This window comes from Schistocerca serialis, chromosome 3, assembly GCF_023864345.2.
Source record: "Schistocerca serialis cubense isolate TAMUIC-IGC-003099 chromosome 3, iqSchSeri2.2, whole genome shotgun sequence".
Lineage (NCBI taxonomy): Eukaryota > Metazoa > Arthropoda > Insecta > Orthoptera > Acrididae > Schistocerca > Schistocerca serialis.
The window spans coordinates 411,641,551-411,659,218 of record NC_064640.1 but is presented as its reverse complement, the minus strand read 5'-3'; the positions used below and the strand labels follow the sequence as shown (position 1 = coordinate 411,659,218).

Below are 17,668 nucleotides of genomic sequence, written 5' to 3'. Positions count from 1 at the left end.
ATAATTATGGACCAATCTCATTGCTGACTTCATTTTCTAAAATATTCGAAAAAGTTGTGTATTCAAGAGTAGTCTCACATTTTAAGTGAAAATAATTTACTCAGCATGTCACAGTTCAGATTGCGGAAGGGTTACTTGACTGAGAATGCTATCTACACATTTACCCATCAAATAGTACAAGCCCTAAATAACGAATTATTCACCAGTTGGTATTTTTTGTGTGATCTCTCCAAGGCATTTGACTGTGTGGATCATGTCACACTCTTAGAAAAACTCAGGTTTTATGGAAATGAAGGCTATACACACAGCTGGTTTGAATCATACTTAATGAACAGAAAGCAAATACATATATTCACTAATGAAATTCGTTACAAATAATCCATCTCAATTTGCGAAGAACAGTGATGTTCATATGTACAACACTAGAGGGAGAAATGACCTTTTGTATCCGTTATTGAAGCTGTTAGTTGCTCAAAAAGGAGTACATTATTCAGCAACAAAAATCTTTGATCATTTGCTCAACAACGTAGTGTCTGGCAGATAGCAGATCAAGTTTTAAGTCTAGCTTAAAATCATTTCTTTTGGACAACTCCTTCTATTCCATGGACGAGTTGCTGTTTCAGAACAGGTAAAAAAAAGTACCTCTAAATTTAGTTGTATGTGTAGAAGTCAAACTGACTTGTTCCACATCACATTGATAAAATAATCGGGAAGATGATCTACGGAACATGACCTAACTAAAACTGAAACTAAAAACAACAACGGTCTGCGTGCCAACACTTATTGATGGCCCAGCATTGAAATCTGCAGCAATTTTCAGAATGGTGGCTCTTCTGTCACGTTGAACGATTCTCTTCACTCGTTGCTGGTCCAATTCTTGCAAGATCTTTTTCCGGCCTCAGCAATTTTGGAGGTTTGATGTTTCACGAGATTCCTGAATTCACGGTACACTCGTGAAATGGTTGTATGGGAAAATCCCCACTTCATCACTACCTCAGAGATGCTGTGTCCCATCGCTCATGCACTAACTATAACACCATTTTCAGACTCACTCAGATCTTGATAACCTGCCATTGTAGCAGCCGTAACTAACAAAACAACTGCGCCAGACGCTTGTTGACTTATATAGACGTTGCCGACTACAGCGCCATGTTCTGTCTGTTTACACGTCTCCGTATTTGAATATTCATGCCTATACTAGTTTCTTTGGCATTTCAGTGAATTCACAAATTAAAAAATTTTTGGATGTACCCATTTTGAAAATCAGTGAGGTGAGACACATGTCCCATGTACCTAACTTGATTAATGTTTTTACTGGAACCTAGGCTTTTCAAAGTTAATTTTTTTTTATTTGTGTAGTGGCTTTATCAGGACTGTAAATATGAAAAAATTGTAACAAGCCATTATCAAACCACAAGTATTATTCTCATGACAGTGAAGAAAAAAAAAATGAAATATCACATACAGATTGGCAACATAAAATTTGAAGATTACTTTGGTATATGCTCATACAAAAACAGGCTGTTTGAAAATGATCTTCACTACATTGATCACTTATATTTCAGAAATGGAGGTTAGATATTAATGTTCACACACATCTGAAGTTTTATTACCTATGTGTGTGCCATCTGTAACATGCAGGCCATGATACTCAGATTCCCTCTTTGTCCAGCCTAGCATGTTAATGAGGATTAACATGTTCAACTGGTGCTCTGGTGCGAGCTTGCTGTTCCTGCAGGCCCACACCATGGTCTGGTAAGCAATATTCTTCACAATCATCAAAGAAAAAAATCTAATGGTGGTGGTTCTGGATGCCTTGGAGGTCAGGAAATTGGTCTTCCTCTGCCAATCCAGCAACCTGGAAAAGAGTGGTCCAAAGCCTTGCTAATGATCAGTGCCCAATGAGGAGGGCACCATCCTGCTGCTGCGTTACATCGTGTTGCAATTCTGTATAAATATAAACTGTTCCAACATGTCCAGGAAACAGTTGAGGTTATTGATGGCCCCGTGAAGAAAAGTGGTCCCTCTACACGATCATGAAGCAGAAAACATTCACATAGTCATGAAGCAGAACATACTATATACTTATCCTTGGACTGCTGTGCACAGTTTCCATGCTAAAGTGGATATTCTCAGAGCCCCAGATCCCCAAATGGTGACGTTTTAGCCTCCTGGACATGCGAAAGCTAGCTACATCCGTGAACATCAACTTTTTCAAATAGCCTGGGTCATCACTGATGCAACTCGGAATCTCTATTGCAAATGCTTTGTGCTTAGGCCTGTCATCAAGTTGAAGTGCATGCAGCAAACATATGTTGTAGGTATGAAGCTTCAGTATCCTATGTAGCATCCTTTGCATTGTGGTTGGTGGAAGCTACCACTGTCTGATGGCCAGACATGATGGCGGTGTGCCTCTATACGATGTCTGGAAGTTCCACGCTGTCTGGGTGTCAGATTTGGTCTGTTTAAACCATTCCACACACTTTTCATCTACTGGGGTGGCAATTTTCATCAGTAACTAAACTGCAAAAAAGGAATCTAACTTTAGCTGTGTGTGAACTTTGTAATAAACTGCATGTTTCTACCTATCCATATTAATGAAATATCTGTGATCCAAGCTGTAAAGATAAACATGGAACACCCTTTATATTCCACTAACTACAAATGGTGTCCACTCAACAGAACAAAACTGTTTGCATGGAAAATGGCTAAATCCCACATCAAACATTCTCGACGTGTCACAGTTTGTGGCAACGCTTGTGCCCCATTAATGCCTGTAGTACTATACACAGTATTGCAAATAATTATCAATAAATCATTATACATGGAAGTATAGGCAATCGTAATCGTGAAATACGTAACGATTTGCCAGCAACATTGGAAATGGTCCGAAGGACATGTTAGCATTGCTGTGTAAGTAGCTCATGGTCAAAGTGCCTTGTCATGACTTGTTGAACCAGAGTTTGGTTCCACCATCTGGACAATAATTTATTTATTTTTTTTTTTTTTTTTAAGTTTACTCCATGTTAGGTGCTAATGGAATTTCTTTGGTAGTGTCTCTTGTCTTAATGTGTCCAACACTGGTGCATATTATTTGTAGTCTTGAAAACATGTATTGTAGTATGACGTAGAAAACCTGTAAAAAAGAACACCCAAAATTTTAAACAAAATTCATCCAAGTTATTTTAAGGTCATTCTTTTTGTAGGAGTAAGAGAATAGTAGTATGTTGAGCAGTAAGTGATCCTAGATCGGTCAGACATTTACCAAAATTTTATCTTTTACGAAGCTAATATTTTAAATGTATGAGGGAGGACTAATAGAATAATTGTTCAGTTCATTGGCATGAATGAAATGGGTAATGATACACACATTTTATGAAATTACACACTCAAATGTATGTGCCAATCTCAGTGGCAGTCCTTTTGGCCTTCTTTTCGGGAACACTAAAGATTCACTATCATTTTCAATTTCAAAAACAATCAGATTCACATTAAATTGCCAAAGAGAAAGTTTTGTCTGCATGCATAAAACTATTCACAGAAATAGCGCATACAATGGGCAAGCAGACGAAGGAGAAGAAAGTCATTAAGATGAAATTGAGCAAGAGAGAATAAATTTAACGATTAGCTCATAAACTTTGGTCTAGAGGTAAATTTACAAACATTTCAAAACAATAAGTTCAACTACTGAATATAATGGGTCCAAATAAGACATTTAAATTCTGTCAGACAATATTTATTAAATTCTGGTTGGATGTGTGTAATGATCTGAAAGAGAAAAGCAGGTTCAAAATTGCATGACCTACCACCTTCCAACTGACAGGAAAAGTGTATAATATGGTTTTCCAAAGTAAAATATGGTTGGTTTCCTTGTAATTTGCAAGGAAAATAGAACTCAATACTGTTGATGGTCTGCATGTATGGTACTACAGAGGCCATATGACAAAATGTACTACTCTTTGCTTTATGGCTGTTAGAATTTAATTTCAGAACATGGCTGTTGATATTCAGATTTGGTAGTTTTTACTCTGCCTAAAAGATTATTACTGAAAAAATGATTTTGAATATAAAGGAAAGTTACCTATTAATGGAGAATTCACTAATGTGAGAAAGCTAGATTCTGATTGCAGAAAGTGCTCAGCTCTGTTGGGAGGTATAAGAACTCAGTTCTCACAGTAAAAGAAATGTATTCACAGTTGCGAATATAAACAACCATCAGCTGTATAATGGATTGACAAATTAGTGCTGGACCAGGACCTGAACCTGGATTTCCCGCGTATCCCAAGTTGTCGTCTTACCTTTAGACTACCAGAGCACAACTCGTGGCCACACCCAAAGTTCATACATCGTCAACCTTGTTTCTACAACCCCTATACTCATACATCGATTATGTATATTCCATACAGAGGAAACACCTTTACTTGAAATTCGCTTGCCTGGTGTTGGCAGATAAATATGATATTGCAGTCCCTGTGTTCTGAATTACAATGCAATGTTCTTTCAGATGTGCATGCATGTCCAAAGGAACATTTCATCATAATTTGGAATAACACAGTTACTGCAGTATTATATAATTCTCACAGTGCCAGAGATGTATAGCAATGACAATAAGACCCCATTTTAAAAGTGCTGAATTTGAAGTTTTTTTGTGTGTATCTCCTCGTAGGGCATTAATGTCTGAAGTTGAGCAGCTGTTGCAACAGTATTCATATGATTATACTAGTTGTGCCTTGTGATGTTATCACGTGGTTTAACAAATATTTATAAACAAATGCCCAGGTAAGTATTTATTCCAACCTTTCATTATTCCATCTCCTCCCCCCACCCCTCCCAATCTGTCTGTTTCCTCTACTTTCCCACCCACACTCTTAACTCCCCCTCCCCCAATCTCTGTTCATCTCCTCCTTTCCCTTCTCTGTCCTCCTCCTCTCACCTTCTCTCTCCTATGAGCCTTTTACCAGTGGCTTTGCCTGCTTAAAATATATTTCACACACATTTCATCTGTATCTCTAGTGAATTTCATTCTTCAGTTTGATTTTCATGCAGCTCAATGTTTATGATGTCTTATCTTGTGAAATTTGTGTCGTACAATGATATAATTACGCAGGTACATCAAGTGGTATATGTGGATACTGCCTGCAAACTGTTGCGATTAGAGTTAGTAGCAAAGAAGTAATAAATTAAAACAGCAAGCACAATGCAGTAGTTTTTCCTGCATCTTGGTGTTTATGATGCCATCTCTCCTGAACTGTGTGTCATACAGTGGTATAATTTGCTTGTAATTCAGTGTTACATGTGCGTATTGGTAAAGAAGCTATAAATTAAAATCTCGTGCCTGATGCAGCAGCTTTACTGCACAATCAGCAAAAATATAGTAAGCTATAAATGTTTTTCCTTTCTGTCATTTTGTGGTGTTTGCACTGAGAGAAACTTTTGTGGGGTTGGATATTTGATCAGTTCAGTGTCAGCGTGTACAAAAATCAATTGCCATATGATTAGGCTTGTGTGAACCAGTGAGTAGTCCTGCTGCAACTTTATCACTTCATTGGGATAGCCCCGAGAACACTGTGTAGTAGGAGAGTCCAGGACACACTCTCTCGTGGCCTGTGGATGCTGAGACATCCTGGCAGTAAATAACTGTTTGTCGTATTCTCGTCAGTGGCACAGTGTTTTACCATGTTTGTCACACTGCATCTGTATTAGTGTTATGCTTGCAGCATATCAACAAACAACACAATCTAAAAAAAATATGGCATCGAGGGGACATGAACTATAATTAATTGTGTAAATAAATTTCCTCAAATATTGCTATGTGGCTACCATGTAACTGTACAGGGTTGCTCTTATTTGGATGTTCAGTATAGAAACATCATGGCATTTCAAATAAATTCAAGTTAGTATTACAGAATATATATAAAACAATATGATGTAAATATATGCAGTTATGGACAATCAAAAAGGCCTATAAGATATATTGTTCCAAAGAGACTGAAACAAATATAGCACTAAAAGTGTGTTACATGTGGTGCTGCCACTGTTGCCAGTGCTTGTTTCATTCCCACTGGTGCGAATTGTACCTAACTGAAGGTACCTTAGCTTATCAAGATATGTGAACAACTTTGTTTTGTTGACTGTACATACCAGCAGATTTTGTAAGGAATATAGTAATGTTTCAAAACAATGATTATAACATATAAGGAAAAACAATTAGTAACTTCAGCTTTTTCTCAAAGTTCCAAAAGCATCTCGTCAGATGGCAGTGCCAGACAAATATGGGAGACAGATGTTACAACACTCACAACTGCATATTACTGTACTGGGATGTGTTTCGCATCAAACACAAAAGGGCATCTCAAATGATGTTTTATGACATAATTTGACTTCTCGTAGGTGTGGAAGAATGGACAGTCACTGATGTGATGCACCAATTCACCTTTAGGTTTCCGGGCTGAGTCAGTAAAAACAGCACCCTTCTAGGGTGACTCTGTTGTCTGTCTGTCTGTCTATTACAACCTGTATTTCTCAGGAAAGGATAGAAGTTGAAATTTGTCACACATTAAGATCTGTAGTCCCTCGACGGTGTGAAAAATTTAAGCTTATAAGTCAATGCAGTCAAAAGATTTAGCCATATATGTCACATATTTTGATACTTGCAAACTCGGTCAAAACCAATAAATGATCTCTAACAGATTTTTAATAATTTTATGAGTAAAGGTATGAGAGTTACCTTTACTCCTCAAATTATTAAAAATATGGTAGACATCGATAAAATTCCTTATAGACAGATAAGGAGATAACATATACACACGTCATATGTGGAAATGTCTCTAGCACTTACAAAACCAGCACCACCCAAAGCAACTGAATGGAACTTAAATAATTTGACAATACAAAGTGTTGATTGACACCAAAGTGTTGATTGACACCAAAGTGTTGATTGACACCAAAGTGTTGATTGACACCAAAGTGTTGATTGACACCAAAGTGTTGATTGACACCAAAGTGTTGATTGACACCAAAGTGTTGATTGACACCAAAGTGTTGATTGACACCAAAGTGTTGATTGACACCAAAGTGTTGATTGACACCAAAGTGTTGATTGACACCAAAGTGTTGATTGACACCAAAGTGTTGATTGACACCAAAGTGTTGATTGACACCAAAGTGTTGATTGACACCAAAGTGTTGATTGACACCAAAGTGTTGATTGACACCAAAGTGTTGATTGACACCAAAGTGTTGATTGACACCAAAGTGTTGAACTGTAAACTGGGCTATCAATTTCATGATAGGCGTGCAAATGGTAATAAAATTTGCAAACCGATTATGTAACTTGACACAAAGGGCTATGTGGGAAATGATTATTTAGTGCCATAGCAGCAGTTTTTGTGCAGTAAAACAAAGCACACAGTGACAAACTTGTCAATGGTTGCATATATATAATTTAAATTATTAAAGTTAATACAGCTACTGAGGATATCATAGTCACACATACTAACAATTACTTCAGTTAAAACTTTTTTTTTTTGTGGATCAATATTAAAACCTGAGATTGTATGTCTCCTTTTTGTACGTTTCTGCAGCATAGTGGAGACTCCCTTTTCCCCCCTTAAACTGTCCTTTTTATCTATCTTTACTTATAGTTGTAAAATTATTTCTTTGTAATAATGCAGTTTCAATGTGGATTTAAATTCTCTGTAGTAGAGAGCTTGCCTGCTTGAAGTGGAGTTTTTCTTTCAGTTTAGAATTACAATACTACAGATATCCATAATACAGAATTTGCAGATTTCTTAGCTACAATTAATCACGCTGATGATCTAATTTTATTTTCAGGTGTGATACAATTCCAAAAATTCAGGCAAAGCTTGACTACCTAAAATCTCTTCTGAATGACTACAATACATTTAAAAGCATCTATAGATATGCATATGATTTTGCTCGGGTGAGTATTTTGTATAATTGCCTTTTTAATTCACAGAAATTGTCATCTACTACTGTAGTTCAGGAGCGCAGTATCTTCTAAACTTACTGTGTATGTGCGCAAGTGGATGGTGAAGTCTATGCCACATGAACTAAATGCAAACTAGCTGCACAAATGGCGCACTTACATTTTCTGTATATCTGTAAGCGGTTTGAAAGACTACAGTCAAAGAACCTCTTCTGGTTAGAGTACACTTAAGTAAGCCCAAGTTGATTCACTAAATTACTGTCCAAAAGTTAAGTGTAATCAGTAAAGCAGAAATAGAAAAGATGAGCTGATACTGTGAGAGTAAAAAGTAGCCTACAAATGAGAACTGAGTGGTCTTTCTAGGAAACGCGAACTCACTGCTCAGTAAAGGCGTGTAATTTGAAGATGATGAAAAGAAACGCATTAGACATACAATGTTGTTTCACTTTATTAACCAAGAGCTTCTCAGCAGAGTTCAATATGAGACGCCACAAGATCTCAATTTGGATCCAGTCTTTCCACACTAAAGCAGGTTGAATAGACAACATTCTCAGCATTTAATGTCCTGCAATGTGCTACCTTGAGACTGGAGAGAGTTTTAGGGCATTTGAAATGTTGGTTATAGGCTATTATGAGGTCAACTAAGGGCAAACAACTCATCCAGTTGTGCATTCTTGACAGCATGAAAAAATTCCATTACATCTGCAGAGCTTACCGCTGTCTCTGGAATTGCAGTTGTCCAACAAACTAGGTATTAGAGACACAAAGAAGTTAATCTTCATGCCCAACATTTGGTAGTCTCTCTCCTGCTTGCAGTTCATTTATCACTAAGTCAGCAGCACTGAAATTGGACCAGTACTGTGTGTAGGAATATTATGTTGTAATTTTCAGGTTATGTATGCCTATATTCAACTGAATGAATAAATTTTGTTATGCCCTATGTGTTAGGCCTTTGTTTTTGGAATGGCATTGCAAGTGGCAAGGTTAATTAGATGTGTTCTTAACAAATAAAGTCCACTCCATTTGGCAGAAAATTTTTTGTTACACGTCTGTATATCTACATCTACATTTACATCTTTACCCTGTAAACCACTGTGAACTACATGGCAGACGGTATGATCTATTGTACCAGTTATTAGGGTTTCTTTCCATTGCATTCACATCTGGAGTGCAGGAAGAACGATTTTTTGAAAGCCCCCTCTGCATCTGTTCAGTACCTCCTGTTAGTCCTGTTTGGTATGGGTCCCACACACGTGACCAATATTCTAGAATGAGTCACATGAATGATTTATAAGCCATCTCCTTGGTAGACTGTGTGCACCTTTCCAGTATTCTATCAATTAACTGGAGTCTACCACCTGCTTCACCCACAACTGAGCCTATGTGATAGTTCCATTTCATATCCCTACAAATTGTTACACTCAGGTACTGTATTTACTCGATTATGAGATGAATTTTTTTCCCCAGATTCACCATTTGAAAACTATGGGATCATCTTGTATTCACGTATTAAACTATTGCTGCTGAGGCCAATGTTTCTACATTTTAGAATGTTTACATCATATAGGTGTCATCTTAAATTTACTTGAGAAGCTTGGACTATTGAGGCCACGTGCAGATATATTTTGATGCATTCAGCAGGATAGGTAGTACAAACTGTGCTTGTACTCAAACAGGTTTGAAATTTCTTGATACGCCAAAGCACTTGATACTATATCAACCTTGCTCGAACAGTCACTTGAAATTTGACTTGAATGACATTAATGCAAGAGATGTGCGAGAAACCATGAAGTAGTCATCACAACAATCTATTGCTCTGCTTAAAATTTGACAGAATTTAATGTTATTATCTTACAGACTTTTGTTGTATTTGAACAGCTTTGCAATAAAAATTCTCGTGCATGTATGGCTACAGTGTACAAGCATTAATGGTGCTTGTTACATATCGCTAACATTGAAAAGCAAACATATTGCCCTTCAAAAAATATTATTTGATTCTGAATGCAAGTGATTATTTTATTTGATTATGAGATATTGTAATGATTTATGAAGTGGGTTGCAAATGAGAAACTCAGTTGCTTTTCACATATTAGAATGCTAGGTAAAAACATTATCACCTTTTAATCAGCTTTAGAACAAGGTAGTGACATTCAGGTAAGACAAGAAAGAAAATTGATTGTGAATGAAATGTCTAAAAAACAAAATAAGTCATATTAAAATACGTATAATTGTTATCGCAAGAATAATTGTACAGATAGTAGCAACAGATGCCACTAGATCACAGAACAAGCGAAAGTATGAGAATTTTACAGAATCATGATCGCGATCTTGTATTTTTGTGTAAGTTGGTGGTGTTACCTATGACCTACACCCTAGAAGATACTGCAGTCCATGTTTCACAGTTGCTCAGAACAGTATTATGGAAAAGTTGGAGTGCGAACAGTGGTACCAGCTTGGCTGAGAACTAGGATGGGAGCAGGGAGGGCAGTAGTGAACAGGCAGCAAATTCCACTGTGCTGCCAACCATGGGAACCTATACCGCTGCAGTTTGCGTGAAGCCATTTTAACTGACATTATAATTGAACAAATAAATAACAATGGTGTACATTTCTACAGGAGACAGTGAAAGTCTAGATAGGAGCCAGTGGCACACTTGTGTGTTTCCTGCAACAATGTTGTCATCACTTATTGTGAGGTGTAACAGGAACAAAATGGGGAGATGGATGTCAGCTGCTAGTTCTGCACATCCAATTAGAGAGTGGTGGGCAGATGATATATTTGGGAGCAAGAAACAGTGTAACAGTCTCATGTCAGTATAGAAGCGAAAACAGTTATGTATTCGGCAGAAAGCAGCTGCCTTCTCACATTCCACCTTGACCACTACCTCAGATAATGCACGTATTCAGAAGAAATAGTGTACTATTTGACAGTGAAGATATAAATTTCGTTACTGTGGGTGGTGATTAAAAATACCGCTACCACAGACGACAGGCTTAGTAAGCAAAGTAGGTAGTGAAGATAAAAATTAATGTAAACCATTTCTTTTCTTTTATTTCTTCTTGTATTATCAAATTTGGACAATCAATAAATAGACTAAAAAATAGATATAATACTAATGTTTTAGGCAGATATTTGATGTCAGTAAAACAGTTTGTACCTTTGCTTAGTCATAATATGTTAAAAATAAATTTGTCTCAAGAAGACTCTTTAAAAAAAAGTCATCTTATATTGAGGGTCATCTTATACTCAGATAAATTCGATATTTGTCAGAGTTTGCTTATTCCAGCTGACACACATTAATACTGTAGTCATACAATACTACGTTTTCTCATTTCACGAAGTGCACAATTTTACATTTCTGAACATTTAAAGCAAGCTGCCAGTCTTTGCAGCACTTTGAAATCTTATGGAGATCTGACTGAGTATTTATGCAGGTTCTTTCAGACAATACTTCATTATAGATAACTGCAACTGCAAAAATTCTGAGGTTACTATTAATATTGTCCGCAAGGTCATTAATATACAACATGAACAGCAAGGGTCACAATACACTTCCCTGGGGCACACCCCAAGTTACTTATACATCTAATAAGTCTCCATCAAACACAACATGCTGCATCCTCCCTAGCAAAAAGTCGTCAACCCAGTCACAAATTTCTCTTGAGATACTTGATATGGTCGTACTTTCGACAGTAAACGTAAGTGTGGTACTGAGTGAAATGCTTTTCAGAAATCAAGAAATACTGCATCTTCATGACTGCCTTGATTGACAGCTTTCAGTATGTCATGTGAGAAAAGTACAAGTTTGGTTTCACATCATCAATGTTTCCAGAATCCATGCTGGTTGTCATGGAAGAGGTCATTCTGTTAGAGATATCTCATTATGTTTGAGCTTAGAACATACACTCACATTCTACAAGACATTGATGTCAAGGATATTGGACAGTAGTTGTGCAGATCACTTCCACTACCCTTCTTGTAGACATGTGTTACCTGTGCTTTCTTTCAAGTACTGGCCACAGTCTTTTGTTCAAGGGATCTATAACACATTATAGTTATGGGAGGTGCTAATTCAGCTACAAATTTAGTATAGAATTTGATACAGATTCCATCGGGCCGTGGAGATACGTTCAATTTTACAGTTTAAGCTGTTTTCAACACCACTGACACTAATACTTTTCACTCATCTTTTCAGTGGTACAAAGATTAAATTGGAACAGTTCTCCTGGGTTTTCCTCTATAAAGAACCATTTGAAAATGGAGTTAAGCATTTCAGCTTTTACAAATTAAGGGACATAATTTCAGAGACTTTACTGGTCTAGTATGGATATGATTTTCTCTATACAGACTGAAGTGGCAAGTGTAAATTTGTACCAAGGTCAGGAATCAAAGCAGGAGACCTGGGTTCGATTCCCAGCCTACGTACAAATTTTCACTGGCAGCTTCAGTCTATGTACATATAATTTTAGCTTTTGCTTTGCTAGCCTCAGTTTCATTTCCTGTCTCGTTCACTAGGGACTGGACTCCATCTTTCATGCCACTAACAGCCATTACATAAGACCAGAATTTATGTGGGTGTTGTGAAAGACCATTTGACAATGTTCTGTTGTGATAGTCTTGGAAGGCTTTATGCATTGCTGTCTTGACAGCCAAATGTGTTCCTTTCAGCATCTCTGCAGCTATAGTCTTATGCTTTGTTTTACACCTGTTTTGCTGTAGTTCCTGTTTATTTAGAAGTTTCTTTATGACTGTATACAATGGAGGGTCTCTTCAAGTATGAACTGTTCTATTGGGTACATATTTATTCAATGTGTGCTCAACTATTCTTTTAAACTTGAGCCATAGTTCCTCTACATGCTCCTGCCCTTTGCTGAAAGTTTAAAGTTCTTCGTTGAAATATGAAATTGTTGATTTTTTATGTAGTTTACTGCACACACATGCCTTTATGATTGTTTTAGTTGTCTTTTGTACTTTGGTAATTATTGTTGCCATAACCACGTCAGGCTCATGGTGGATGATAGGATCCAATTACAATATTATGCTCACCTCGGTATCGAATCTCGCTCAAACACTCTCGCATGCAACTTCAGTTTCTACCTCGATGGATTTGAATTTACTGTGACAAACAAACCACCTCCATTTCTCGTTAGCCTGTCCTTTCGATATACACTTAGATTTCCTCATAAAATCTGGCCATCAATTCAGGTTTAGACCAGCTTTCTGTACGTAGTGTACTTCTGGGTTTCTTACAGCTATCATCTAAATTGGATGGAGAGTCATCTAATAAAAAAAAAAAAAAAAAAAAAAAAAAAAAAAAGTTTGCACCCCCACACACAATCAGATACCTGGTTAGCAGCCTCTAATGTGATGTGTATTGTATACATGACCCATTTAGAGGGTCCCTACAGTCCTCAGCACTAGGACCCAAGTCCAAGAAGTATCAGCCTAGTTTGTCATGGAACCTCCAGAGTTGTTGTTGTTGTTGTTGTTGTTGTGGTGGTCTTCAGTCCTGAGACTGGTTTGATGCAGCTCTCCATGCTACCCTATCCTGTGCAAGCTGCTTCATCTCCCAGTACTTACTGCAACCTACATCCTTCTGAATCTGCTTAGTGTATTCATCTCTTGGTCTCCCTCTACGATTTTTACCCTGCACGCTGCCCTCCAATGCTAAATTTGTGATCCCTTGATGCCTCAGAACATTTCCTACCAACCGGTCCCTTTTTCTTGTCAAGTCGTGCCACAAACTCCTCTTCTCACCAATTCTGTTCAATACCTCCTCATTAGTTATGTGATCTACCCATCTAATCTTCAGCATTCTTCTGTAGTACCACATTTCGACAGCTTCTATTCTCTTCTTGTCCAAACTATTTATCGTCCATGTTTCACTTCCATACATGGCTACACTCCATACAAATACTTTCAGAAATACTTAAACCTATACTCGATGTTAACAAATTTCTCTTCTTCAGAAACGCTTCCCTTGCCATTGCCAGTCTACATTTTATATCTTCTCTACTTCGACCATCATCAGTTATTTTGCTCCCCAAATAGCAAAACTCCTTTACTACTTTGAGTGTCTCATTTCCTAATCTAAGTCCCTCATCATCACCCGATTTAATTTGACTACATTCCATTATCCTCATTTTGCTTTTGTTGATGTTCATCTTATATCCTCGTTTCAAGACACTGTCCATTCCATTCAACTGCTCTTCCAGGTCCTTTGCGGTCTCTGACAGAATTACAATGTCATCGGCGAACCTCAAAGTTTTTATTTCTTCTCCATGGATTTTAGTACCTACTCCGAATTTTTCTTTTGTTTCCTTTACTGCTTGCTCAATACACAGATTGAATAACATCTGGGAGAGGCTACAAACCTGTCTCACTCCCTTCCCAACCACTGCTTCCCTTTCATGCCCCTCGACTCTTATAACGGCCATCTGGTTTCTGTACAAATTGTAAATAGCCTTTTACTCCTTGTATTTTACCCCTGCCACCTTCAAAATTTGAAACAGAGTATTCCAGTCAACATTGTCCAAAGCTTTCTCTAAGTCTACAAATGCTACAAATGTAGGTTTGCCTTTTCTTAATCTTTCTTCTGAGATAAGTCGTAAGGTCAGTATTGCCTCACGTGTTCCAACATTTCTACGGAATTCAAACTGATCTTCCCCGAGGTCGGCTTCAATCAGTTTTTCCATTCGTCTGTAAAGAATTCCCGTTAGTGTTTTGCAGCTGTGACTTATTAAGCTGATAGTTCGGTAATTTTCACACCTATCAACACCTGCTTTCTTTGGGATTGGAATTATTATATTCTTCTTGAAGTCTGAGGGTATTTCACCTGTCTCGTACATCTTGCTCACCAGATGGTAGAGTTCTACATGACTACTCTGCAATTCACATTTAAGTGCTTGGCAGAGGGTTCATCAAACCACAATCGTACTCTCTCTCTACCATTCCACTCCTGAACAGCGTGCGGGAAAAATGAACACCTAAACCTTTCTGTTCGAGCTCTGATTTCTCTTATTTTATTTTGATGATCATTCCTACCTATGTAGGTTGGGCTCAACAAAATATTTTCGCATTCGGAAGAGAACGTTGGTGACTGAAATTTCGTAAGTAGATCTCGCCGCGACGAAAAACGTCTTTGCTTTAATGACTTCCATCCCAATTCACGTATCATATCTGCCACACGCTCTCCCCTACTACGTGATAATACAAAACAAGCTGCCCTTTTTTGCACCCTTTCGATGTCCTCCGTCAATCCCACCTGGTAAGGATCCCACACCGCGCAGCAATATTCTAACAGAGGACGAACGAGTGTAGTGTAAGCTGTCTCTTTAGTGGACTTGTTGCATCTTCTGAGTGTCCTGCCAATGAAATGCAACCTTTGGCTCGCCTTCCCCACAATATTATCTGTGTGGTCTTTTCAACTGAAGTTGTTCGTAATTTTAACACCCAGGTACTTAGTTGAATTGACAGCCTTGAGAATTGTACTATTTATCGAGTAATCGAATTCCAACGGATTTCTTTTGGAACTCATGTGGATCACGTCACACTTTTTGTTATTTAGTGTCAACTGCCACCTGCCACACCATATAGCAATCTTTTCTAAATCGCTTTGCAACTGATACTGGTCTTCGGATGACCTTACTAGACGGTAAATTACAGCATCATCTGCGAACTCCTCAGATTGTCACCCAGGTCATTTATATAGATCAGGAACAGCAGAGGTCCCAGGACGCTTCCCTGGGGAACACCTGATATCACTTCAGTTTTACTCGATGATCTGCCGTCTATTACTACGAACTGTGACCTTCCTGACAGAAAATCAAGAATCCATTCGCACAACTAAGACAATACCCCATAGGCCCGGCCCGCAACTTGATTAGAAGTCGCTTGTGAGGAATGGTGTCAAAAGATTTCCGGAAATCTAGAAATACGGAATCAACTTGAGATCCCCTGTCGATAATGGCCATTACTTCGTGCGAATAAAGAGCTAGCTGCGTTGCACAAGAATGATGTTTTCTGAAACCATGCTGATTACGTATCAATAGATTGTTCCCTTCGAGGTGATTCATAATGTTTGAATACAGTATATGCTCCAAAACCCTACTGCAAACCGACGTCAATGATACAGGTCTGTAGTTAGATGGATTACTCCTACTACCCTTCTTAAACACTGGTGCGACCTGCACAATTTTCCAATCTGTAGGTACAGATCTATCGGTGAGCGAGTGGTTGTAAATGATTGCTAAGTAGGGAGCTATTGTATCAGCGTAATCTGAAAGGAACCTAATCGGTATACAATCTGGACCTGAAGACTTGCCCGTATCAAGCGATTTGAGTTGCTTCGCAACCCCAAAGGTATCTACTTCTAAGAAACTCATGGTAGCAGCTGTTCGTGTTTCAAATTCTGGAATATTCCATTCATCTTCCCTGGTGAAGGAATTTCGGAAAACTGCGTTCAATAACTCCACTTTAGCGGCACAGTCGTCGGTAACAGTACCATCGGCACTGCACAGCGAAGGTATTGACTGTGTCTTGCCGCTTGTGTACTTTACGTACGACCTGAATTTCTTCGTATTTTCTACCAAATTTCGAGACAATGTTTCGTTGTGGAACCTATTAAAGGCATCTCGCATTGAAGTCCGTGCCAAATTTCGCGCGTCTGTAAATTTTAGCCAGGACTGGCTCTCCCAAGGCTGTCAGTAGTTCTAATGGAATGTTGTCTACTCCCGGGGCCTTGTTTCAACTCACGTCTTTCAGTGCTCTGCCAAACTCTTCACACAGTAATGTATCTCCCATTTCATCTTCATCTACATTCTCTTCCATTTCCATAATATTGTCCTCAAGTACATCACCCTTGTATAGACCCTCTATATACTCCCTCCACTCTTCTGCTTTCCCTTCTTTGTTTAGAACTGGGTTTCCATCTGAGCTCTTGATATTCATACAAGTGGTTCTCTTTTCTCCAAAGGTCTCTTTAATTTTCATGTAGGCAATATCTATTTTACCCCTAGTGAGATAAGCCTCTACATCCTTACATTTGACCTCTAGCCATCCCTGCTTAGCCATTTTGCATTTCCTGTCGATCTCATTTTTGAGACGTTTGTATTCCTTTTTGCCTGCTTCATTTACTGCGTTTTTATATTTTCTCCTTTCATCAATTAAATTCAATATTTCTTCTGTTACCCAAGGATTTCTACTAGCCCTCGTCTTTTTACCTGCTTGATCCTCTGCTGCCTTCACTACTTCATCCTTCAGAGCTACCAATTTATTCTTCTACTGTATTTCTTTCCCCCATTCCTGTCAATTGTTTCCTCGTGCTCTCCCTGAAACTCTGTACAACCTCTGGTTTAGTCAGTTTATCCAGGTCCCATCTCCTCAAATTCCCACCTTTTTGCAGTTTCTTCAGTTTTAATCTATAGTTCATAACCAATAGAATGTGGTCATAGTCCACATCTGCCCCTGGAAATGTCTTACAATTTAAAACCTGGTTTCTAAATCTTTGTCTTACCATTATATAAAGTATCTGATACCTCCTAGTATCTCCAGGCTTCTTCCATGTATACAACCTTCTTTCATGATTCTTGAACCAAGTGTTAGCTATGATGAAGTTAGGCTCTGTGCAAACTTCTACCAGATGGCTTCCTCTTTCATTTCTTACCACCAATCCATATTCACCTACTATGTTTCCTTCTCTCCCTTTTCCTACTCTCGAAT

General features: G+C 38.1%; 1 protein-coding gene across 1 annotated transcript in view; it reads left to right on the top strand.

The window, feature by feature from the left end:
- The window catches only part of LOC126470279 (DCN1-like protein 4), a 147,082-nt gene that overhangs the window by 114,787 nt on the left and 14,627 nt on the right, over window positions 1-17,668 (top strand). Inside the window, exon 5 of the mRNA XM_050098028.1 lies at window positions 7,834-7,942. Within this exon, the coding sequence (XP_049953985.1) occupies window positions 7,834-7,942 (109 nt within the window). The remainder of the gene's footprint in view (window positions 1-7,833; window positions 7,943-17,668) is intronic.